The sequence below is a fragment of the Saccopteryx bilineata genome, chromosome 11 (assembly GCF_036850765.1).
Source record: "Saccopteryx bilineata isolate mSacBil1 chromosome 11, mSacBil1_pri_phased_curated, whole genome shotgun sequence".
Taxonomy (NCBI): domain Eukaryota; kingdom Metazoa; phylum Chordata; class Mammalia; order Chiroptera; family Emballonuridae; genus Saccopteryx; species Saccopteryx bilineata.
In genome coordinates, this window is record NC_089500.1 from 7,911,454 (window position 1) to 7,937,317 (window position 25,864).

At 37.9% G+C, this 25,864-nt stretch overlaps 1 protein-coding gene across 3 annotated transcripts in view; it reads left to right on the forward strand.

Moving 5' to 3' along the window:
• The window catches only part of CDH19 (cadherin 19), a 57,117-nt gene that overhangs the window by 20,028 nt on the left and 11,225 nt on the right, over positions 1 to 25,864 (forward strand). For 2 of the 3 annotated variants that reach the window (XM_066247097.1, XM_066247098.1), the window contains 5 exons: positions 195 to 489; positions 10,200 to 10,319; positions 16,655 to 16,819; positions 21,024 to 21,205; positions 21,852 to 22,105. In XM_066247097.1, the coding sequence (XP_066103194.1) occupies positions 195 to 489; positions 10,200 to 10,319; positions 16,655 to 16,819; positions 21,024 to 21,205; positions 21,852 to 22,105 (1,016 nt within the window). The remainder of the gene's footprint in view (positions 1 to 194; positions 490 to 10,199; positions 10,320 to 16,654; positions 16,820 to 21,023; positions 21,206 to 21,851; positions 22,106 to 25,864) is intronic. The other variant, XM_066247099.1, reaches the window with a different exon arrangement.

Consider the following 25,864-nt stretch of genomic DNA (forward strand, 5'->3'; position numbering starts at 1 on the left):
TAAAGATCAAGTAGAATATCCTTGGTGATAGAATTCAATCTTAAAAGCAATAATGTACCTTATTTAATGTAATATGGGAGTTATTAGGAATTATTTACTTGGCAAAAATAGACAAAAAAATAATAAAGTTGTTGAAATTGACTTGTCCATTTTGACGTATCTAGACACTAAATGATCCCTCTTTGCACTTGCAGGTGAGGTCTGACCTAGACAATGGAAACAACTCTTTCCAGTACAAGCTCTTTGGAGATGGGGCTGGAACTCTTTTTGTCATTGATGAGAGAACAGGTGGCATCACTGCGGTTCAGAAACTTGACAGAGAGGAACAGGCCTCTTACACTCTGAGAGCCCAGGTGATAAACGCCGCTACGGGAAGGGCTGTGGAGCCCGAGTCTGAGTTTGTCATCAGAGTCACAGACATCAATGACAACGAACCGAAATTCCCAGATGAACCTTATGAGGCCACTGTACCAGAGATGTCTCCAGAAGGTATCGATTATTGATTTCCATCAAACATATATTAACAGTGAAAACAAATTTGAGATTTTGAGCATCTGGAAGTGAAGGATTTGAAAATTCTACATTTGCACTTCCTTCTACCAGCATGTTAAGTAAAATATTTGAAAAATTAAACTATTGAAATTTTGTAAGCTGTGGTGCTATATATTGATAAATTATTAGTCTTCTTAAAATATATACTTAGTCTTCCAAGCAGTAGGGAAAAGGTTAAACATTGTTTATTTGAGGGATCAATAAGACTCTTCAGCTTGTTTAGTTACTAGTTTCTTCTATGTAAGAATTTATTTTACAAGACAAAATATACTTTTGTATCCCAGAAAAACAAACAAACAAAAAAAAAACAGCCATCTTAAAAGATATGCCTGTAAAAATAGGAGAAGTCAATTGACAAGACCAGACTTCTCTGCGCATAAAATCATGGAGCAGGAAGAGTAAACACAGAATGAGTGGGCTGAATACTTCTGTAAAGCTGTGTACATTGCCAAGTTCTTTGCTCAACCCAATCTTAAACTTTTTATAAAAATTAAAAATATAATACATGTAGAAAAAGGTGCTTTTCATTAGATATAAGAATTGACAACTCAGGGAATTGAAAATGTTTTTCCAACAGAAGGAAAATTATAGTGTGTCTAAGCTAAATTTGTCCACTTATTCACTGAGTCAGAAAATTTTGATAACACAAGAAGGAATGAAATTTTATTTATATAATTTGCTAATGTGATGAACTTAAATATGATTCAGTAATGGTCATTTAAAATTTTTTCCACACTCAAAACCTGTCTTATCTGAACATTTGATTTATTAGACAGTGAGTCTAAAAATGTATATCGCATTGTATATTTTCCTATTTCTTTGTTTTTTCACATTCCAGGTAGCAATTTAAAGACCTCTTTCTACATGTATTCAGAACATAAGTTTTTAACTACAGTATAAACAAATTTAGCTGTGTAATATGTATCAAGACCAATTACCATTAGATTTAAATGACACATTAATGTTGTTCTGCTTGATAGGCGGGCAATGACACATTTCTTTCCCATTGATCTGCCTTCTCCTCTGCCTCCTCCTCTTCTTCATTCTTCTCATCCTTCTTCTTCGACAAGCATGTATTATTGATTTAAACTGTTCTAAGAATTTTTCTTTGAAACTGGGGATTCAGTTGAAAAAAATATCTATGAGGTAATCACTAGTATGAAACATGTTTTAGTTATAACACAAGCAATAAATAATTTTTTTGTATTTTTCTAAAGTGAGAAGCGGGGAGGCAGAGAGACAGACTCCTGCATGCGTCCGACCGGGATCCACCCGGTATGCCCATCAGGGGATGATGCTCTGCCCATGTGGGGCATTGCTCCACAGCAACCAGTGCCATTCTAGAGCCTGAGGCAGAGGCCATAGAGCCATCCTCAGCTCCTGGGCCAACTTTCCTCCCATGGAGCCTTGGCTGCGGGAGGGGAAGAGAGACAGAGAGAAAGGAGAGGGGGAAGGGTGGAGAAGCAGATGGGCACTTCTCCTGTGTGTCCTGGCCAGGAATTGAACCCTGGACTTCCACACGCTGGGCCGACACTCTTTCACTGAGCCAACCAGCCAGGGCATAAAAAACTTTTTAAAATAAACAAGATAGTAGTTGACACTCTATGTTGAAAAGTGTTAGGTATAGAAAAAGTATGATGATAACAATTAATTGACTGGAAGAGGTGGGGACATTTTAATTTTAGGAGGTGATCTTTGAAGGGAATGATACAAAGAGACCAGTCATGCCATGTTCTGGGAAAAGGTTCCCAGAGCAGGGAACGAGGACTGAGTTGTGAATATGAGAGTTATTGGCATGTAGTGAGCATGCAGGGCATGACCGTAGGTGAGATGCTCTTAGTTGATAACATAAATAGAGATGAGAATAACATGAATGGTAACTTGATTGTTGAGCAACTGGGAGTTGGCTGACAAATTCATATGAATGGGACTGGCTAGTGACATAGGAAGAAAAGAAAGACATGAGATGAAGTATTGCAAATGAAGAGACCCCCCCCCACACACACACACTGCATGGAATGCTGCCATGAGGTGAAATAAAATCAAGACAACAGTGACTTGATTTAGCCAATGGAAGATACCCAGTGAATTCATTTAGAGCAATTTGGTTGAATTTGTATAACTACAGTATTTCAAAATTATTCTACTGCATGAATGGAAGGAGAAGAGGAGGTGACAGTTAATTTAGCAAATGTTAAAAGTGCTATGTGACTGCGAGAAAATAGAGATGTGAGGGAAGGGCAGAGGGAACTGAAGGTATAGGGGATTTTAGAGAAATCATTGTTGAATTATTTATTAAGATGGGACATTTAATAGCAGAGTTATATACTGTAGGAAATGACAGAGAAGAAGAGTGTTTCTGAAGCTTAAGAAAGATAGGACTGCTGGGAAACTATTCTTGAGAATCTAGGGCAATAAGAGCAGGGACAGCTTCAGGCAGGGTAACATACTGGTTGGTAACAAACCAGTTGTAAGTGATTGTTTCTATTTTATCACCGAAGTTTGAGACGAAGGCAATAATTGAGAGCAGAAGAGAGAAATTATAGAGAAAGAGAAGAAGGTATCAAACAGCCATCTTGCAGAGTTGGAGAGTCAGCCCACAAGGGTATTGCAGTGTGTATGATACAGTAACTGTATCATAGCACTAAGTGAAGTCACACGGTGTTTGATGTGATAGAGATCACAAAACATTGGTTTGGTCTGTAAAATGTCTAGCTACTTGTGCTTCACAATTAGAGTATCCAGTACACATGTTAGCCTAGTCCATCTGTGTAATTGAATACATCCTGTGGACATGGCAGTCAGGGCTCTGGCTTTGTATGGAACCCTACTAAGAGCAACGAGCATCTGTTATATCTGCCCATGGACAGAAGGGGTCAGCAGAATGACGGTCTGCTGGAACCAGAAATGTTACCAGATACAGACGGTGGGTATCCCTATCGCTATCAGTCATTTTGTAAGATGGTTTTTCTTCGAAACAGTCTTACAGTTATTAACTTTGCTTGGAAGAAACCACCAATTAATATTATATGTAATGTTTTTGTTTCTCTCAATTTCAATATTTAATTAATGAATAGCATGGATTTTTTTTTTTATCAAACTATGTTGTTAATCCTTCATCTTCTTTCCATATCCATTGCCATTTACCAAGGCTCTTGAGTAGAGCTGCAGTAGCCTGGGCCCAGAGGGGACAAGAAGGGGGAGAAAAAGATCAAATTGTACAACCTTCCAGTTTTAAGATGATTGTATTCTTAGGGCTCTAATATACCGCATGGTACTGTTAACACGACTGTAATACTACTACTTGAAAGTTGCTAAGAGAGACCAAAAAAACAACATTATAATTTTGTGAGGTGTTGGAAATGTTAACTAACCTTATTGTGATTATTATTACCATATATATATAAGATGCATATATAAATATAAGATGCAACATCTTAAACTTACATAATATTAGATGCCAACTGCATCTCAATAAAACTAAAAAAATTCACTTTAAAGTATTTATCATCAATCTGACACAAATATGTCAAAATGTAGAACAATTACAAAAAAGAGATTAAATTCGAGTTATGTAAATTCATACAGATTTAGGTAATTTCATTTTTTTCATAAATTATAATAAGCATTAACATGAAACAGAAAAAAATCTTTGTTTCTTAACCCTTTGAGTAGTGAGTTTTTTTCATGCTCGTTGACCCCTAGGAGTGAGTATTTTTTCAAAAAATGAAATTAGTTCCAGTTCCAGTTTTATTAACTTAAAATCATGTTTGTTTGATAACCAATTTATGGAAACAAGGAGAACATACGTTTGCCTTTTTTTTAATGTTGCCTTACACATCTTTAAAATAATTTGATCATACTCTGGATGGTCAGGAAGCACGAGGACATACATGAACATTCGTACCACTCAGAGTTAAACTACATCAACTATGAAAATTAGATTCTCTGAAACTTATCTTCAAATATGTGAATTGTAAGTGATGGGGACAAAGAGGGTTGCTTTTGTAATCTCTTTGAATATATTATTTGCTTCTTAAACATAGTCCAATTTATTTGACTTAAATTATTTTATATTATTAAAAGTAGAGGTATCTAAACTACAACCCAATATTAAAAAGAATGACCTAAATTTTTAGGTGATCCTGGACAGAGAAACAAAAATATTTGAAAAATACTTTACACATTGAAAGTGCCAAGAGAGAAATGCCATCTGTTTCCTGAGTTTCGTTTGGTGGTTCTAGGTTGTAAATCAATTGCATCTCAAATATAAACCTAGTAAAAATGAGCCAACCCACACTTGTAAATAACTAAGAATAGCTAATAAAATAAGTTCTCAGTGTGAAGAAGTGAGCAGATGCATGGATTAAACCACTATCTCCATCATGAATTTGATGTCTGAAAATTATATTTTTACTAGATCAACTAATATTTGTTTGGGTTGTTGCCAAAAATCACAGATTAAGACTATAGGTAAAAAAAAGAATTGTTTAATTTGCGCTGCTTTGAATTTGACCCTTGTCCAAGTTAACATCTTCATAAATGTGTTTCGAATTAATCAAAGTTTACTGGTACTAACATTGCGAGTAAAAATAGCTTTTCTGTCAGACAGTTTATATCCTTGTTCCCAAGAAAACCCTGTTCATATTTTTACCACTGAATGTAAAACAAAACATCACATGCAAATATAAATGAGTCATTTTGAAATCTATAGTTTAGATTTTGGTATTTAAGCACCCGAGTAAACTAAGACATGCTGTTTATTTAGTTAGCATTCCATAATAAATGCAAACTTTACATATGTAATATTCTTGCCACAAGTTGCTGACTTATCTATTGCCTACATAATGTCTAAACTTGTCTGCAAATCCAAATTTATGACTGTGTCACTTTTTTATGTTTGGATGCCTCCCATAATCGCTAGAAGATGAAGCATTCCATGTGAAATATCAAACAACCCCATGTAATACTGTTTTGTTCCTAATATTAAACAACATTTGGGTGAGAATCTTTTAGTCCTCTGTAATGATTCTGGTTTATACTAAAATCTATATAAATCAACTTTGACAGAGTTACACTATTCTTACATCAGATTTTACTCTTGATGAATAAATACGTCTAACATGTTGGGAAGATAATTGATAATGCTGTTCATAATGTTTGCAATCTTCAAGAATTTTATGTAGTTGTATAAGTTTTAGCACTTATTAACATTAAAGCATACTTTATATATACTTTCTCCAACATAATAAATGCTTTATATTAACATACCATTACTTCATTATAATTTTCTTTCTGTGTCATAACAAATGATAAAGTATGTCATTAAATGAATATTTCAAGAATACTAAACTATGATTTTTCTCTCAAATACCTGGTAAAATTTACATCTTGTGTAACCCCATAATAATATATTTTTGCAATAGTGTTTCTGATACAATAGGTAAAACCAAGTATCATCTTAAATTTATTTTCATAGTTCTTTTGCAAAAAAAGAAAAAAATAGCTCTAAAGATTAAAAGCTATCTAGAAAGATAAAACTGATTCTAAATTTTTATTTAAAAAAAAACACTTTCAATGATAATATTGGCAAACAGTATCAACTATCAATGTGATAACAGAACCCGGAATTATTCTATTGAATATTGTATTTGTGTGATTCTGAAAGGTCAGTTTCATTGTAGTTTAACTTTTGTTCTCTAAACAGAATAAAAAATTATTTAAGGATATCTTTAGATGGCAAATGTAGTTGTTTGCTCTTATGAACAATATGTCTAATCAAGCTAGTGTGACTCTAATCAGAAACACACTCTGACTTATGCACCTTCAGTCCCCAAGAGAAAGTTCTTGCACTTTCTGGTTTGCATTCATTTCTAACTCAATTTCAAGGACCTAGCCCATAAAAACTTTTAAGAGTTGCCATAAACTCCCCAATTCTAATTACGAAATGGTGTCTTAAAATGGAATAGCAGAAGTTAAGGGTGAGGCAATTCAGTATACACATAGTTCAGGGGTACTATCACTTTCTTTTACATATAATCCTAGGGGTCAACTTTCATTGTCACAGGCATTCTCAAAGAGGGTGACCCTTTGTCCAGTTTTACCCAGAAGTATTCTTCTTAACTCTATCTTATTTCTGGCATCTTGGCCTGGAAACATTTGTCCCTGATTATTTTTATTTTATTTTATTTTTTGTATTTTTCTGAAGCTGGAAACAGGAAGGCAGTCAGACAGACTTCCACATGGGCCCAACTGGGATCCACCCTGCATGCCCACCAGGGGACGATGCTCTGCCCATCCAGGGCGTTGCTCTGTTGCGACCAGAGCCACTCTAGCACCTGAAGCAGAGACCACAGGGCTATCCCCAGCCCCCGGGCCATCTTTTTGCTCCAATGGAGCCTCGGCTGCGGGAGGGGAAGAGAGAGACAGAGAGGAAGGAGAGGGGAAGGGGTGGAGAAGCAGATGGGCACTTCTCCTGTGTGCCCTGGCTGGGAATCGAACCCGGAACTCCTGCATGCCAGGCCGACGCTCTACCACTGAGCCAACTGGCCAGGGCCTATATTTTTTATTTTAAATGTGTGTGTGTGTGTATTTTTTACCATTTTAAATTATATTTATTGGAGTGACATTGGTTAATAAAATTATACAGGTTTCAATTGCACAATTTTATGATATATCATCTGTATATTGCATTGTATGTACCACCCAAGGTAGGCACACTATCCTATTTTTTTTAATTTTTTATAAAAAAATATATTATTAGTAGGTGAATTACAATACACTAGAGTAAATTTTGTAGATATCTAGTTTTTCCTTGTGGCTTCTTCCCTGGGGTATGAGAAATAGTGTTAGATAGTCTAAAGTTTTAATACTGAAATTTTTTTCTGGTCAACAACTAACCATATCATGATTTTGATTATTACTCCTGAAGCTACATAGAGGTAATCTGGTTCTGGAAATTTGGAATGGGAAATCCTATAGAAAGAAATGAAATGAAAACAAGGAGTAATTATAGGGCAAGTAAATGCAGGTATCCAAAGAAGAGTAATTCACAGAATACCTCGCTCAATACAAACTGATTGATTTGATGGTTCCTAAGAGGGCTTTTGTTAAAATAATTTCACAATCACTACAAGAAGTATAAATTTATTTATTTACTTATTGAGATATAATCTCCATATTACATTTTGTAAGGTTAGGGTGTGCAGTGTTTTGATTTGATACATTTATATATTGGAATATGCTTGCCCCCACAGCAGTAGCTAGCTAGCATCATCATCACCTCTCATAATTCTATTTTATATTTTTTGTAGTGAAACCTTTAAGGTCTAGTATCTCAGTATCTTTGAAATTTGTAATATAGTGTATTTGACAATAATCCCTATTTTGTGCATTATTTCTCCAGAATGTTTTCATCTTCTAACTGCAAGTCTGTACCCTTTCATCAGTATCTCTAATTACTCCACCACAGCCCTTGGTAACCAACAATCTAGCCTCTGTTTCTATAAGATTGGCTCCCCCCTCAAAGATGGTATTATGTATTTGTCTTTTTTTATCTGACTTAATCCTACTTATCATAATGCTCTTAAGGGCCATCCATATCATCACAAATGGAAGAAATAAAATTCAAAACAATAAAACAAATGTGTCTACATTTTGAGTTGGTTGTACAGTATAAAACAAATGTGAAATAACTCACATATAAATACTAAAACAAAACAGCAAGCATCACATATGATTAGGGCCATGGCAGAATTTCAACAATTTTATTACTAAGGAATGCAAGGGCTTTCTATTAGAGTTTCTCAATACATAAGAATAGATTATAAAGAAAAAAATATCATAGTGCTACTTGTATAGAAAATTACATAGGCCACTTGATTTTGTGCTGTTTGGGTTACCATTCTTACTGACACCAAATGTCATGTTTCAATAAATGCATATCTGAAAGAAGGTCTATAATGCTGGTTTCTATAGTGATAATTAAAAGTAATACTTGAAAAAAAAGCTTAATACTTGAAATGTTTAATTTTATTATTAATTTTAAATGTACAAATACTCATTTTTCAAGTCTTTATTGATTGCTACTAGATTTTAATAACAATGTTTATCTTATAAATATCTGGTAGATTTTGCTTTGCACTTTAAAGAAGTTCTTTAAACAAGCAAGTAATTTATAGAAGAGAGTTAAGCAGGGAAAATAGGTATGCCCATCTTGATACTTGATACTATTGCAAGCTCATTTAAATAATTCTTATTAATATTTTTATCAACAGTCTTCAATTTTTTTGAGGTACTGATCACAATGTGATTTTTTTTTTTTGTATTTTTCTGAAGCTGGAAATGGGGAGAGACAGTCAGACAGACTCCCGCATGTGCCCGACCGGGATCCACCCGGCATGCCCACCAGGGGGCGACACTCTGCCCACCAGGGGGCGATGCTCTGCCCCTCCGGGGCATCGCTCTGCCGCGACCAGAGCCACTCTAGCGCCTGGGGCAGAGGCCAAGGAGCCATCCCCAGCGCCCGGGCCATCTTTGCTCCAATGGAGCCTTGGCTGCGGGAGGGGAAGAGAGAGACAGAGAGGAAGGAGGGGGGGGTGGAGAAGCAAATGGGTGCTTCTCCTATGTGCCCTGGCCGGGAATCGAACCCTGGTCCCCCGCACGCCAGGCTGACGCTCTACTGCTGAGCCAACCGGCCAGGGCCACAATGTGATTTTTAAAGGAATGTGTTCCTAATTTTTTTTGTCACTTATAACATACCTTTAAAATTCCTGAATTACACATTGTAATAGATGATTCAGTGATTATATAAGTAAGTCATAGATCTACATGTTTAAAATTCCACATCGTATATAAGAATTAGAGCCATTTTCTATAAGGTTACATTCTCTTGTCTGTACAGAAAGCTACTACATAGTTTTGAAATTCAAAACAACTAGGTAGACTAGTCTTCTATTGTATACCCTCCTCATAATTGCTAAAGAAAGAATTCTCTACAGAATTGAGTTGATTGTTCAATAAGACCACAGTCTGATTTTCTTGTATTTACAGTGTGTCCGTAAAGTCATGGTGCACTTTTGACCGGTCACAGGAAAGCAACAGAAGATGATAGAAATGTGAAATCTGCACCAAATAAAAGGAAAACCCTCCCAGTTTCTGTAGAATGTTGTGGCAGCATGTGCACATGCACAGGTGATGACCTAACACCGTGCATACAATGGAGCAACCCACAGCCATGTCAGTCGAGATGTGGATGGTAACTAGGAAAGTACAGTGTGTTCTGTGGCTCGCTAAATTCAAATCCATTACCAAAGTGCAATGTGAATATCGGCAAAGTGCCACCACATAGGAATAACATTACTCGGTGGGATAAGCAGTTAAAGGAAACCAGCAGTTTGGTGGAGAAACCCCATTATGGTAGGCCATCAGCAGTGACGAATCTGTAGAGGCTATACAGGATAGCTACCTAAGGAGCCCTAAAAAATCTGTGCATGAGCCCACATCTAACTGCACTGAATAGGTATGAAACTGGGAGAGTTTTCATTTTATTTGGTGCAGATTTCACATTTCTATCGTCTTTTGTTGCTTTCCTGTGACTGGTCAAAAGTGTACCATGACTTTATGGACACACTGTACTTCCTCTTCAGGAACATTCGTCATCCAGGTGACAGGCAGTGATGCTGATGATCCTTCTTATGGCAATAATGCTCGTCTCCTGTACAGCTTGCTGCAAGGCCCACCATACTTCTCCATTGAACCAACAACAGGTATTTCTGCATCAAACAATGTGCAATTCAGCATGCTTCTAAGTAGGCAAATATAACAGCAAAAATTATCAGCTTACAAACATATTGGATAGCAGACCTATTGTTATACAAATAAATAAATGGATTGTATTTTAAACATTTAATCATTTTTAGTTTTTTAGCTGATTTTTCTAAGGTTTAAAGATTATTTATTTATTTATTTATTGTGTGTGTGTGTGTGTGTGTGTGTGTGTTTCTGAAGGGAGAAGCAGGGAGGCAGAGAGACACACTCCTGCATGCACCCAACCAGGATCCACCAGGCATGCCCACAAGGGGGCAATGCTATGCCCATCTGGCGCATTGCCCCATTGCAACCAGAGCCATTCTATCACCTGAGGCTGAGGCCATGGAGCCATCATCAGTGCCCGGGCCAACTTTGCTCCACTAGAGCCTTGGCTGCGGGAGGGGAAGAGAGAGATAGAGAGAGAAAGGAGAAAGGGAAGGGTGGAAAAGCAGATGGGCGCTTCTCCTGTGTGCCCTGGCTTGAAATGAAACTCCAATGAAACTTCCACACACTGGGCCAATGTTCTACCACTGAGTCAACAAACCAGGGCCAAAGATTAGATTTACACACCTATACCACAAATGGTTGTGTATGGGATATAAGACAAATAAATATATGTAAGGACTCTTGCCAATGAATTAGAAAATGACAGATATCCCAATTTTAAATATATGGAGAAAATAACTTTACAAACAATTGGAAAACTGTTGATAAACAAAAGCGTATGACCATGGTAAAAATGTTCACCTCATTAATCATCATGGAAATGCTAACTGAAACCACAGTGAGCTATACTTGCAAACCCAACCAGAATCTCTAATATTAAGCATTAATTTACTGAGGTAGGAACTGAAATGAAGCATTCACTTTCAAAAATGTATGTCTGCATTTTATGAATTTTTGAATTTCAATTTAAAAATTGAATTTATAAAGTTGTTATTCCAATGTTTATTATGAATTGACTAATTTATAAAATAAGTAGAACGTTTTTCCTGTGCTTTTAAATATTCCAGTTACATACATAAGAATTATATGACACTAATTTATTTTACAAATATCAATGGCCATGGCCAAGACCAAGATTAATCCCATATACCCTGCCTTTAAGAGTTTATAGCCTCCCTGTGACAGCTCCTAACAGACTGAACTGTGGTTGGGTTGCATTTTTCAGGGATTTGGCATGGTGAGGGGGCCAACTTGGACTTGGGGAACATGTTAAGGACACTACTCATTTATGGATTCTTGCTGTATTGGCCAAGAGTTTGCTTAAAGGCTTTTAATCACTGTAAAAAAAATAGAGGACTAGATGAAGAAGATGGGGCACATATACACCATGGTATATTATTCAGCTAGGAGAAATGGTGACATTGGATCACTTATAGCGGAATGGTGGAGTCTTGGTAGCATTGTGCGGAGTGAAATAAGCGAATCAGAAAAAAACAGGAACTGCAGGATTCCATACATTAGTGGGACATAAAAGCGAGACTGAGAGGCATGAACAGGAGTGTGGTGGCTATGGGGGGTGGGGGGAGGGAAGGAGGGAGAGGGGGAGGGGAGGGGGAGGGGTACAGAGAGAACTGGATGGAGGGTGGCAGAGGACGATCTCTCTTTGGGTGATGGGTATGCAACATAACTAAATGACAAGATAACCTGGAAATGTTTTCTTTGAATGTATGTACCCTGATTTATTGATGTCACCCCATTAAAATAAAAATTTATTTATATATATATAAAAAAAAAGAGTTTATAGCCTCTAAAAATGGGAAAAGAAAACTTACATAAGTACATTATTAACTACAGAGAATCAGAGAATGTGGCAAATGTCAAAAGAAGGAAAATTCCATACTTGTTAATAAGAGATAAATTATTATTTCCATCTTTTTTTTTTTTTTTTTTTTTTTTTTTTTTTTTTTTTTTTAACACTATTTTTTTTTTAATGGGGTGACATCAATAAATCAGGGTACATACATTCAAAGAAAACATTTCCAGGTTATCTTGTCGTTTAGTTATGTTGCATACCCATCACCCAAAGAGAGATCGTCCTCTGCCACCCTCCTTCCAGTTCTCTCTGTACCCCTCCCCCTCCCCTCCCCCTCTCCCTCCTTCCCTCCCCCCACCCCCATAGCCACCACACTCCTGTTCATGCCTCTCAGTCTCGCTTTTATGTCCCACTAATGTATGGAATCCTGCAGTTCCTGTTTTTTTCTGATTCGCTTATTTCACTCCGCACAATGCTACCAAGACTCCACCATTCCGCTATAAGTGATCCATTGTCACCATTTCTCCTAGCTGAATAATATACCATGGTGTATATGTGCCCCGTCTTCTTCATCTAGTCCTCTATTTTTTTTAGTGATTAAAAGCCTTTAAGCAAACTCTTGGCCAATACAGCAAGAATCCATAAATGAGTAGTGTCCTTAACATGTTCCCCAAGTCCAAGTTGGCCCCCTCACCATGCCAAATCCCTGAAAAATGCAACCCAACCACAGTTCAGTCTGTTAGGAGCTGTCACAGGGAGCAGGAGTCCAGGAAAGTTCCCCACAGGAAAAGTCCGTATGGCACTGGAATTGTTGTCACCATTCTGTACTTTGCAGCTCATGTCCAAGTCCCAATGACCGCTGCTTCTAGCTGGTAATGATTCAGGTAGACTGGAAAAAGCCATTTGCAGCATGCGTGGATATGGAGCTTCTGTTCTCCTCTGCCTGGAGAGTTGAGACCAGGTTGCTTTTCCCTGGAGCTCTGTGACTGTGGCCTGGTAAAGAGAACCTTGGGATACACTAAGCTGGGTGGCAAAGGTAAATTCATAATACAAGTTGGCAAAAGGAGGAAAGAGAGCTCTAAATTAAGAGTAGGTCCCAGCCTGAAATATGAGTGGGGCATTGAGGTAGGAGGAATAAAGGAATCACTATATATTAAGCAAAGCAGCAGAAAATAGGACTATCAACACCCACAACAGAGATCTTTGAGGGAAGAATAAAAAACCTGACTATTCAGGCAAAACATAGTTAAGTGGCCCTTGTGCAAATGAGATCAGTTTACCTGCTTCTTGGAAGAAATACCCTAGGCTCGTCCACAGTGTCGTAGATGGGGTCGACGGCCCTGGGCACCTTCAGCCTTCAGTGGCAAACCCCAGCATTCTGGGCAAGGTTAGGTCATAGGTGGCTGGAGCAGGCCTGGAAGAGACTGAACCCTCCCTTAGAGGAGCGAGGGGGAAGCCTACCTTCCAGTGTCCCTGTTTCCTCACAGCAGAGGTGTGTAAGCCTGGCAGGCTTTAGCTCAATGACCTTCCTTTCCACTATTGAAGCAGGACCCAGATGGCATCCTATGAGACCCCTTTGGGGTGCTGGAGCCTTTAAGGGTGTATCCTAAAAGCTGGTAGTTCCCCCTGATCTCTATTGGGCTTTTTCTGCCTCTAGGTATCTTAAAAGCCATTCTCAGAAGATCTCGCTGAGGGGTTTTGAGGATCCCCATCCGCCTATATGAATCTTTTCCATATATCTGGAGCTATTTGGAAAAAAGACAGAACAGTGTTATTAGCTAGATCTAAAAAGAAGGTAGATTTGGTGTCTCCTGTTCATCAGCTTTCAAAAGAAATGTAAATTTTTTTTTTTTTTAAGTTAAAAGCATGATATGGTAGACCCGTCGGAGTCATTGGCCTGGTGTGCAGAATTCCCGGGTTCGATTCCCGGCCAGAGCACACAGGAGAAGCGCCCATCTACCTCTCCACCCCTCCCCCTCTCCCCCCTCCTGGTCCCTCTCCTCCCGCCCACAGCCAAGGCTCCACCGGAGCAAATCCACCCTGGGCACTAAGGATGGCCCCATGGCCTCCGCCCCAGTTGCTAGAATGACTCCGGTTGTAACAGAGCAACATCCCAGATGGGCTGAGCATTCCCCCCCCCCCCCCGTAGGCATGCCAGGTGGATCCCAGTCAGGCGCATGCAGGAGTCTGTCTGCTTGCCTCCCCATCCCCATCCTCAGAAATATACAAAAAATAAATAAATAAAAGAAAAAATACAAAAAAAAAATACAAAAAAAAAATAAAAAAGGGGGGGAGGTCATTCCCTTGTGCTAAAGCACCAGGGAGCATGGAGTGAGCTTGAGTATGTCCTATGAAACATGGAGCTCTATGTTTACATATAAGACTTTGAAGAAGGAGGAACTGCTGAAATAGTTTGTCAGCATTTGTCCCTAAGACAGCAGTCTTTATAGGGGGAACACCATACGTAAATATTTCCATCTTGATGACATTTAAAGCTTAAAAGAATTAGAGCATTTTGTTGGACCTTAAAACATTTATTATTGGTTCATTTAATGAGAAAATATAAATATCTCAACCTTTCTCACTCAAAGTATCTTGAGAGGATCAGATTCTGAAAAATATAACTTGAGTGACTATATTTTTAAACCAAAGATGGTCCCTAGCTTCCATTGTTCTTGATGCACTGGACAAAAGCTATTTTAACAACATGCAGTGGATTTCTTAAAACATTAAATTTTAATTCCCTCACTCAATTTTGATTGAGAAAGGTTGAAGGTGTAACAGGCATTTACAACACACTGTATTTACTACATTACAACCTTAAAAAAAATAACAAAAACAAATAAATAAACAAAAACACATGGACTCCTCTCCTGGAACTTACAAATGTATGTTAAACCTGTGACTGTTCATGAATACATACACTTAGCTTGTGAATGTTATTAAGTGAAACAAACAAGATCTGATAGAGAGGGAAAGTGAGCATACTCTACACCGTGTGGTCAAACTAAAAGGCAGAGCTGAGTCTGTGGCCGAAGTGAGGAGAGGAAGGGCGTTCCGGGTCATGGGAAAAATGTCTGAGGCATTCCTGACAGGGGCAAGTGTTGAGGCTCGTGGACTGGAGCCTAGTGTGGAAAGCGCAGAGAAGGAGAGGAGAGGGCGAGGTGTCTGAAGACAGACATGTGCTGGGTCCTACTCGAGCTTCCTATTTTAAGCACTTTTTCCCCAACCCTCACTGTGTTTTAAAGATATGTCGAAAAGTTACCCAAAGCTATGAATTGCATTAATAGAGTGGACAGTAAGATGAATGTGAACCAAAAAAAATGAAGTTGTAAATTTCAGGGTGGATAAAGGGATCTACTATGTAACGTTTGTTTAGTCTGAAGGTAAGAAGAAAAGTTGAAAATAAAGCAGGTACAATTTGTGGAAGCTCTGCACATGGGGAGTGAAGGCCTTTATGTCCCCTCTCTCGATGCTTGGCTGACTGATCACTGCATGTTTGGCAATATCGTATCAAGGATCAGAAGCCCCACTACCATCCCCCTTGAGAGCATGAAACAATTCTCTCTTGAGTTACATGTCGGGAGATAGCAGCCCCCTCTGCTTAATATAGTCAGTGGTTTTCATACTGATTCACATGACAGATTATAATTGTGAAATACTCTATCAGCAATTAAAATCCTGTCACAATGTGGTCTATTTTATATTTTAAAAAAAGATAACTGGTATCACAAAATTTTTTTCTCATAAGCAACATTTTTCCGGATGCTTTTGAGGACTGAGTCTACGGCCATACCACCCTGAACGCTCCCGATCTCCTCTGATCTCGGAAGCTTTTGAGGACTGGCCATTATCTTTTCTGTGTTTTTGTTACATGTTTCCAAAATCTTCAGGATGACATCCACCTGTCCTATGGACTGCTCAGATTTTTCCTAGGTTTTTGTCCAGTGATAATTTTTACTAAATGATTTTATAGAAAGTGGGTGTATGTTACCATATCCATCATGGTTCATCTTGAATTTGAATATCTGTCTATATGTTTATCTCTCTTGGTAGAAGATGAATAACTGTGTGTCAAAAACAAACCTTTCTTTATACACCATGAGTCAAAATAGACATCACAGGTGCTAATATTTTTTAGATAAATTTGGTATTGTAATTTACACATTTATGCCTAACAACCTAACTTAATCCACATAAAGGAGAAAAGTTCATGGTAGCACACTAATATTATGCTGGAAAAGATAGCAGAGACTAAATTGAGATAAGGTAAGATAGATTCTTTTCTACTTGTTGGGAACTCATAAAATGGGATTTTATTAAGGGTATACAAGTGTCCTTAATAGGCACAACTGTTTTTTTTTTTTTCTCTAGGGCCATGTCTGGCATATTGTAGTATTTCAAAATGTGTCAAACAATTGATTGTATGGTTGAATTCTTAAGAAATTAACTAGAAAAATGCTATAGTTAATATAAAATAATAAATATAATAAAAATAATATAAAAAATAATTGGAGTTAATACATTTTATAGGTGTTATAAGAATATCTTCTAAAATGGATAGAGAGCTGCAGGACGAGTATTGGGTAATTATTCAAGCCAAAGACAGGCTCGGTCTGCCCGGGGCACTGTCTGGGACAACCAGCGTGTTAGTTCGACTTTCTGACGTCAATGACAATAAACCGATATTTCAAGAAGGTAAGTAGAAAACCTCTTGAATTTGTATTATAACATCATTACAAGTGTGTTGAGAATGTGCAGGTATTAACTTGCCTTCTAAAAGCACAGCTACAGCCATCCCATTCTATACAATACATTTAATTGAGTGATTATGTTCATTCATGTGAAAAGTCAAATACAAATGAAAGTGTCATGTGTTATTTTTCAGTCATGTCTGTAGCCGATAACCACAAAATTCATCTCTTAACACCAATTTGTTCTCTTTCTGATATCTGGTACGGGTGTCAGCAGGCCAAGTAAGATCCAGGAAGGCATTCTGCTGGGCTGCTTTCCGGGCAGAACCATTCCCTGGGACTCGGGTATTGGCAGAATTCGGTTCTTTGCATTTGAAGGATGAAGGTTTCTGTTTCCTGTGATGGCTGTGAACTTCATGCTGCTTTCTGGTCTTTGTAGCCACACATCTCAGAAGCGGCAAAGGGTGCCATAGCCTTCCCTCCCTGCCGTCACTCTGACACATATTGTGACCTGTTCTTCCACTTTGAAGGACACATGTGCTTATATCAGGCTCACTTGGATAAACCAAGGCTATCTCCACATTTCGAGGTCAGCTGATTAGCAACCTTAATTACATCCTAAACCTTAATTCCCTGTTTCATGTTTTCTGGGTTATTAGGATATAATACCTTTGGGAGTCATTCTTCTACCTACAACCAGCATTTTTCCGTTTTGTAACAAGAATAGGTCATGCCTACTCTGAGAATTTATGTATAAGTGCAAGTGAAATCACATGGTGTGCTTCAGAAAGAATTTCTTATGACCTTCCTGGGAGGAATTTGTTTTCTAAGGAGTTTCTTTTTTCAGGGATTCTGTCTTAGCTACGGAAAAGTATTTGCAAGCATTTCCAGACATCATGAGCAATTATAATAGAAGGAAAATGTGTTAAGTATGGAGCAATGAATAGGTTTTCTCTTCCTTTGTGTCTTTCTCCCTCTCTCCTATAAAATGTAGAAGCTACTCAGTGCAGCCAATTGTGCCAGGATCAGGGTTATAGATTTTCTGAACTTTTGAGAAATATTAGAATTCTAAATTTTTATTTCTATGCTATCATCCAATTTAACTTTTGTTAGTTTAAGGCCCTGGTCAGTTGGCTCAGTGGTAGAGCATTACCCTGGCATGTGTAAGTCCTGGGTTTGTTTCCTGGTTAGGGCACACAGGAGAAGTGACCATCTGCTTCTCCACTTCTCCCCCTTCTCTCTCTCTCTCTTCCACTCCTGTAGCCATAGCTCTAATGTTTTGAGCAAGGTGGCCCCAGGCACTAAGGATGGTGCCATGGCCTCTCATCAGGTGCTAAAATAGCTTGGTTGCCAAGCAACAGAGCAGCAGCCCCATATGAGCAGAGCATCTCCCCATAGGGTGCTTGGCAGGTGGATCCCGGTTGGGGCACATATAGGAACCTGTCTGTCTGCCTTTCCGCCTCTCACTTAATAATAAAGAAAATGAACCACAATGATTTTTAAAATGGAAATTGTAAATATTTGGGGGGCACAACATGACTTGATACATATATAGTGAAATCATTACTGCAGTCAAACTAATTAATGTAGCTATCTCTACATATCGTGTGTGTGTGTGTGGTTTGTCTGGTGAGAGCATCTGAGTTCTACTCTCTTAGCAGATTCCCATTATGTAATATAGTACTATTAACTATAGTCACCATGCTGTACATTTCTAGAACTCATTTCTAGCTTTCTAGAACCACATACATCATATGTAGGGTAATTGAGCATCCTATGTAATTGAGCTACATCTTTTCATTTCTTTGTAAGTCAACAAAACATTTCCTCTTTGGAAGGGATTTAGGCAGCAGGGTAGCAGTTTGTGAGTTTCATCTCCATGTTAGGGTGGTGTAGTGTTTGTGACTCTCTCCACAGCACTGGTGTGCCCTAACAGCAAGAAGACCGTGTTGAACTGAAATGCCCAGCTCCACAGCTTTGGTGTGCCCTAACAGCAAGAAGACCATGTCGAACTGAAATGCCCAGCACTTTTTATAAAATAGTCAGAATATAATAAATGTAGAAAAATAGTGGCTGGATTCACTGAAAAAAACTAGTCTACATTTTATTTGAAGGTGAAATAGCAAGTTTAAGGCTAGAAGGCAGAGAACTCTCAAAGAAACTCATGGAGACAGATGTTTTCAAAACTTCTGCTGCTTTTTTAGTTTTTATTTAAACAATATTTATCAGTTCTTAGCAAATTGAGATAATCGTTTTAAACTGCTCTTAGTTACCCAGAATCCTGATGTAAAATGATAGCGTTAATATCTTCAAACCAGAGAGGGGAAGGCATGATCCTAGTACCATCAGGTCACCTCATTCTTCAAAACGTTTTCCTTCTTTCCTTGCAGCGCCAGAGCATTCGAAAACGTGTGTATTGACTTGTGCTGGCCTCTGACTCTTTCAAACTGCTTTCTTTTATTGACATCCCGTTGCCCTCCTCACAATTTAAACATTCACGACCTATCTTTAAAGTGTCTGCTTCATCCTCAAGAACATAAGCTGCATACCATTTCTTGTTTTATCTGCAGCCTCTAGATAGAGTCTTGTAAAGCATTTGCATCCAAAATATTTATTTTTGGAAGTACGGAAACTATCACAAACTAAGTATTGATTTAGTGAAGGGTTTAAAGCATCTGGTTTCAGGTTGAGTTCTGGGTCAGATCCATGTCACCGAGTTCTCCAGAATTACTTGTAGGTAATTTTTAATTTGTGCAATCAAATAAACAATTCTTTTAATTTTCCCACAATGAAATAAACACTACAGCACCATTTAGCTCTTATTTCCTTAAATGGGAAACTATTGCCAACTTTTAAGTAACATTTCTTCCCTTTAGAATATAAATGACAGTCTTACAAGGAGTCAGTGAAGTGACTCACTTCATTTCTTTAATTCCAAGGATATTAAGAACTTCTTTAAAGAAAATTATTATATTATCTGGGATCTTTTTTTAGTTCTACAAAGTTTCATTCTTTAGAATATGAATATATCTGATTATTTCCTATATTTAGCATTAATGACAAATAATAATATATGAATAGCTAGTTCTTTGTCAGTTTTATGCAAGATACTTCTGAAAAATAAGAAAAACCTCAGTTAATCTGTGTATTTTGAGTATAATTGCCACTATTTTACTGTGGCTAAAAAAAATAGGGCTATTTAATTTAAACATCATTTCTCAAGTGTGTTCATTACCAAATTTTAGGGATCTAACTTTCATTTCCATTTCTACTGTGACTAATGGGATCCAGGGTCAAAAACCTTAAAATCAAGCTATTATACTTGGAACTCAACTGTTTGCTTTTAGTTTCTCCCATCTTTAATTTATGCTTACATTTATTGGTCTTTAGGTATCAGAATTCTTGAGTAAAATTGAAAATCTGTTTTTATCAAATTTAATTTGGGATGGCTGAGGGTCAATAAAAAAACCCAGGAATAGCCCTGGCCAGTTGGCTCAGCGGTAGAGCGTCGGCCTGACGTGCAGGGGACCCGGGTTCGATTCCCGGCCAGGGCACATAGGAGAAGCGCCCATTTGCTTCTCCACGCCCCCCCTTCCTCTCTGTCTCTCTCTTCCCCTCCCGCAGCCGAGGCTCCATTGGAGCAAAGATGGCCCGGGCGCTGGGGATGGCTCCTTGGCCTCTGCCACAGGTGCTAGAGTGGCTCTGGTCGCGGCAGAGCGATGCCCTGGAGGGGCAGAGCATCGCCCCCTGGTGGGCAGAGCGTCGCCCCTGGTGGGCGTGCCAGGTGGATCCCGATCGGGCGCATGCGGGAGTCTGTCTGACTGTCTCTCCCCGTTTCCAGCTTCAGAAAAATACAAAAAAACCCCAAAAAAACCCAGGAATAGTGAGAAGATATTTATAGGAATAGAAATTTAGAAATGATACATCCTGCTAATAGGACTTTCCAAGATATAGTTAAGACATAATGATAGATGCTCAAATAGCTTATTAGAAAATGTTCAGATTTTAAAAATAATGGAAGAATATCTCTATCTCTATATCTATCTATCTATCTATCTATCTATCTATCTATCTATCTATCATAGAGCAAATAACTGGTAGAAAGGGTAGGTATGGGTTTTCCTATAATCCACAAATAAAAGGAGCTCTAATTGGCTGACTGTTATGTTAATTATTTATATTAACTATCTTGAATTTTGTTTTTGAAGGATTATACCGCATGACTGTCTCTGAGTCGGCGCCCCCTGGTACTTCTATAGGAAAAATTCTGGCATCTGATGATGACATAGGAGATAATGCAGAAATGGATTACAGCATTGAAGATGAGTCACAAACCTTCGACATCATTACTAATAATGAGACCCAAGAAGGAATAGTTATATTAAAAAAGGTAGCCCTAGTAAAATTATTTACTTTTCAGAATAATACAAAATCAAATCAGAAATACATACAATTATTTCATGTGGCCAGTTTATTTTGCTTCAGTAAATAATTGAAATGAGAAAGTGTGATTTATGCTTTAAGGAGACAAGGAGTTTAGAGATGAGGTTTAATTATTATAGAACTTCTTGAATTACATGTAGAACATTTTTTAATGTCAAATACAGAACAAAATTTTTGAACAGATCTTAATTGACAAGAAATTAATTTCTAACTCCATACGATATTTATGAAAAGTATATTTTTAACCTAAATGTAAAAACAGAACTATTATCTGAAAACATGTTTAATAGACATAAATAGCAAAATACATATCGGTATTGGCTGTGCACCTGCTTAGTGAACATATCAGAAGGATTCAAGTAGATAAAAAGTACCACCAATTTGCAGATCATGAATCATAGAAATGTACACTTGAAACCTACATAATTTTATTAACCAATGTCAACCCCATAAGTTTAATAAAAAAAAAGGGAAAACAACCCAGAACAACCTCAGGAGGAATGAAAGTAAAATCTGAGACTGAGGTATTATAATAGCAAAAAGTTTTTTTCTAAGTGATGCCTTGGATTACTGAAGCTATGTCTTCTTTGTAGAAAGTGGATTTTGAGCACCAGAGCCACTATGGAATTAGAGCAAAGGTTAAAAACCACCATGTTGATGAGCAGCTCATGGAGTATCACACTGAAGCTTCTGCCACTTTCATTAAGATCCAGGTGGAAGATGATGACGAGCCCCCTGTCTTCCTCCTCCCATATTACATATTTGAAATCTCTGAAGGAAGGCCACAGGGGTCATTTGTGGGCACCGTGTCTGCCACAGATCCAGATCAGAGGAAATCTCCTGTCCGGTACGTCTGCAAGGCCAACTTTGCCGTAAGGAATGAATGAACACAGAATGGCTCACAGATGAGATTTCATATGAGTGTAGCAAGGATATGTCTATATTTATCTGTATGGCACATCAAATTTGCAGCAGCTTAGACAAGTTCTAATAGGGAGCCTCACTATTGGTTAAAAAGCAATGGAATTAGCAACTGCACACATGCAAAAAATAGTCAATGACCATATAAAATTACATGCAACCAATTCTATTAGTTGGGGTGAAGAGGTGAGGGTTTTTCCCAAAGAAGAAATAAAGCTGATCCAAATGTGGTTCATTTAAATATTATTTAATTAAAACAATATTCAAAAATTGCACTATTTTAAGATACCACTTAAAGGAATCAAAATGAAATAAGTCTAATTGGTTACAAGTGAATTTCTTTGTTACAATTTAACAGTATTTGTCATTATTAAACTAGTCTGTTATATTCACGTACTCTATTTTCTTTTTCTTTTCTTTTTTTCTATTTTCAAATAATTTCTGGTTAGACATAAAAACAAAATCTGTTTATGTCCCCTTAATCATTTTCTACACTTCACAGCTCAGAGAATTCTATAAACCTCCATGTATTTATTATGCTGCTGGCTCTGCTGTGTAGTTTGAAGGGCTACAAATACAAAGATGCAGATACAAAGAAGGAACTTCTTTAAGTTTTTGAAAGAGATGATCCCACTTTTTCACTGTAATTGTTAATTAGAAAAACTGCCTCCTGGCCCTGGCTGGTTGTTCAGCAGTAGAGTGTTGGCCCAGTGTGTGGATGTCCTGGGTTCAATTCCTGATCAGGGCACACAGGAGAAGCAACCATCTGCTTCTCCACCCCTTCCCCTCTCCCTTTTTTCTATCTCTCACTTCCACTCCCATAGCCATGGCTTGGTTGGAGCAAGTTGGCCCTGAGTGCTGAGGATGGCTCCATTGTCTTTGCCTCTGGTGCTAAAATAGCACGGTTGCTTAGTGATAGAACCACAGATGGGCAGAGCATCGCCCCCTAGTGGGTTTGCCTGGTGGGTCCCAGTTGGGGCACATATGGGAATCTGTCTCTCTGCCTCCCCACTTCTCACTTAAAAAATTCAAAACAAAACAAAACAAAAAAAATGAATTTTCTCCTAATATACAGATATAGTTTCTATTTAGTTACAGTGATTTTAGAAAAAATATAAGTATATATGTTATATATGTATATAATAATATATAATTATAAATAATTATAACCCAGTAAATCAATTGTTTAGATTTTAAAGTAGCATATTTATTAACCTGTTTATTTTGTTCTTAAAATACTTAGAATACATTTTAAAAATATGCTTTAATGATTGAGATATTCATTATATTATCATTTATGAAAATAAAGTGTTGAAAACAATTTAAACATTGAATTTTAGTGATATAAATATGGCAATGAATGATGATCGATTTACAACAATGCCTATGAGCATTGATAAAAACATGATATGACTTTGAAATAATATACCAAATTATTAGAGTTGTATGTTTACTACAAATAAAAATGTCAGGATATATGAGATAAATAAGTGAGATGTACCCAAATATGAACAGAAGTATGTGTATTAGAGTATCACTTCTGGGTATTACTTACCTTATATTCTACCAAAAATATTTTTCCTAAACAGTTTTCATTCTAATACTGAAGTTCATTATTTTTAAAAATAGTTTGTGAGCATCTATCAAAAAAAAAAAACTGCAAAAACTCTCAATGTCTTTTCTGGACAGTCTTCCATTTGGAAGTGTCTTTTAAATAAGATTGTGTTACATATATTAGGATCACAAGTTGTTTTTTCTTCCCTGTGGTATAGTAAATGTTCAAAATATGTCGTGAAAACAAAATTAAATGTATGTGTGTCTCAATTTCTCCCACGAAGGGGAGAAATTTTGTGTCACACAAGCATTAGTACAGGATGTAAAGGCATCTGGAGAAGGCAGCTCGGAAGAATCATTTGTTTATATCATTCTGGCAGAAAATGTTAGCAATGAGAAAGTATTGCACAGTCACATTTTATTAAGCTTTTTTTTAATTCAATTCATTGGGGTGACATTGGTTAATAAGATTATATAGATGTCAAGTGTACATGTCTGATACATCATCTGTATACTGCATTTGTGCCAACCACCCAAAGTTAGATCTTCTGTGACCACATATGTGAGCCCTTTACTCTCTGTGTGCCCACCCCCCTGCCTCTGCTAACCGCCACACTGTTTGTACACCCTGCCTCCGCTAACCGCCACACTGTTTGTACACCCTGCCTCTGCTAACCGCCACACTGTTTGTACCCCTGCCTCCGCTAACCGCCACACTGTTTGTACCCCTGCCTCCGCTAACCGCCACACAGTTTGTACCCCTGCCTCTGCTAACCGCCACACTGTTTGTACCCCTGCCTCTGCTAACCGCCACACTGTTTGTACCCCTGCCTCCGCTAACCGCCACACTGTTTGTACACCCTGCCTCCGCTAACCGCCACACTGTTTGTACCCCCTGCCTCTGCTAACCGCCACACTGTTTGTACACCCTGCCTCCGCTAACCGCCACACTGTTTGTACCCCTGCCTCCGCTAACCGCCACACTGTTTGTACCCCTGCCTCTGCTAACCGCCACACTGTTTGTACCCCGCTGCCTCTGCTAACTGTCACACTGTTTGTACCCCTGCCTCCGCTAACCGCCACACTGTTTGTACCCCGCTGCCTCTGCTAACTGTCACACTGTTTGTACACCCTGCCTCCGCTAACCGCCACACTGTTTGTACCCCTGCCTCCGCTAACCGCCACACTGTTTGTACCCCTGCCTCCGCTAACCGCCACACTGTTTGTACACCCTGCCTCCGCTAACCGCCACACTGTTTGTACACCCTGCCTCTGCTAACCACCACACTGTTTGTACTCCCCTGCCTCTGCTAACCACCACACTGTTTGTTGTCTGTGTCTAGGAGGGTTTGCTTCTTTGTTTTTCTGGTTTGTTCATTTGTTGCTTTCAGTTTTAAATTCCACATGTGACTGAAATCACATGGTTCTTAACTTTTGCTGACTGATTTATTTGATAAGTATCGTCTTTTCTTATGGCTGAGCAGTATTCCATTGTGTGTGTGTGTGTGTGTGTGTGTGTATTAAAGGATGAAGAGTCCATCAAAGGAAAATTGAAGTGAATCAAAGACTAATCTTTTAAGCATCAACACTTTATATTTTAAGCTTTCCAGCTCAGGCTCTTTATAAAATGTACTGCAAATATGTTTCCTTTCTTAAATCTATTTATTGGCTATGACTTAAAATGTTACTGCTGACTCCATAATATTTTTTTATTTTATTTGGAAATAATCTCTAACTTTTTATTGGTTTTATTTCTAATGGTGTATTATTGAGACAGGATATTCTAGATATTTAATACAAAATATTAACTGGTAAACTGTTGTTTCATTTGTTAATGAATTTCTTAGGTAGGAAATGTGAGCACTTGTCGGTAGGTAAGTAAATAAAGGTTTAAAAGTTAGTAGAGTTAGAATTGAATTCCTCCAAACCTTACTTTTCTATCACTTTAATTTTAGTTCTCCCTGGACATCAAGCAACAAAATAGTGATATTTTTAGAGACCTGACAATTTAAGATGAAAATATTCTCATCTTTTGCAACATAATTACCTGGTAAAACTCATTGATATCTCATTCTTCCAAAATATCCATGCAATGAGGAGCCGTCACCAAACCCTACTTATTAACCTTCTT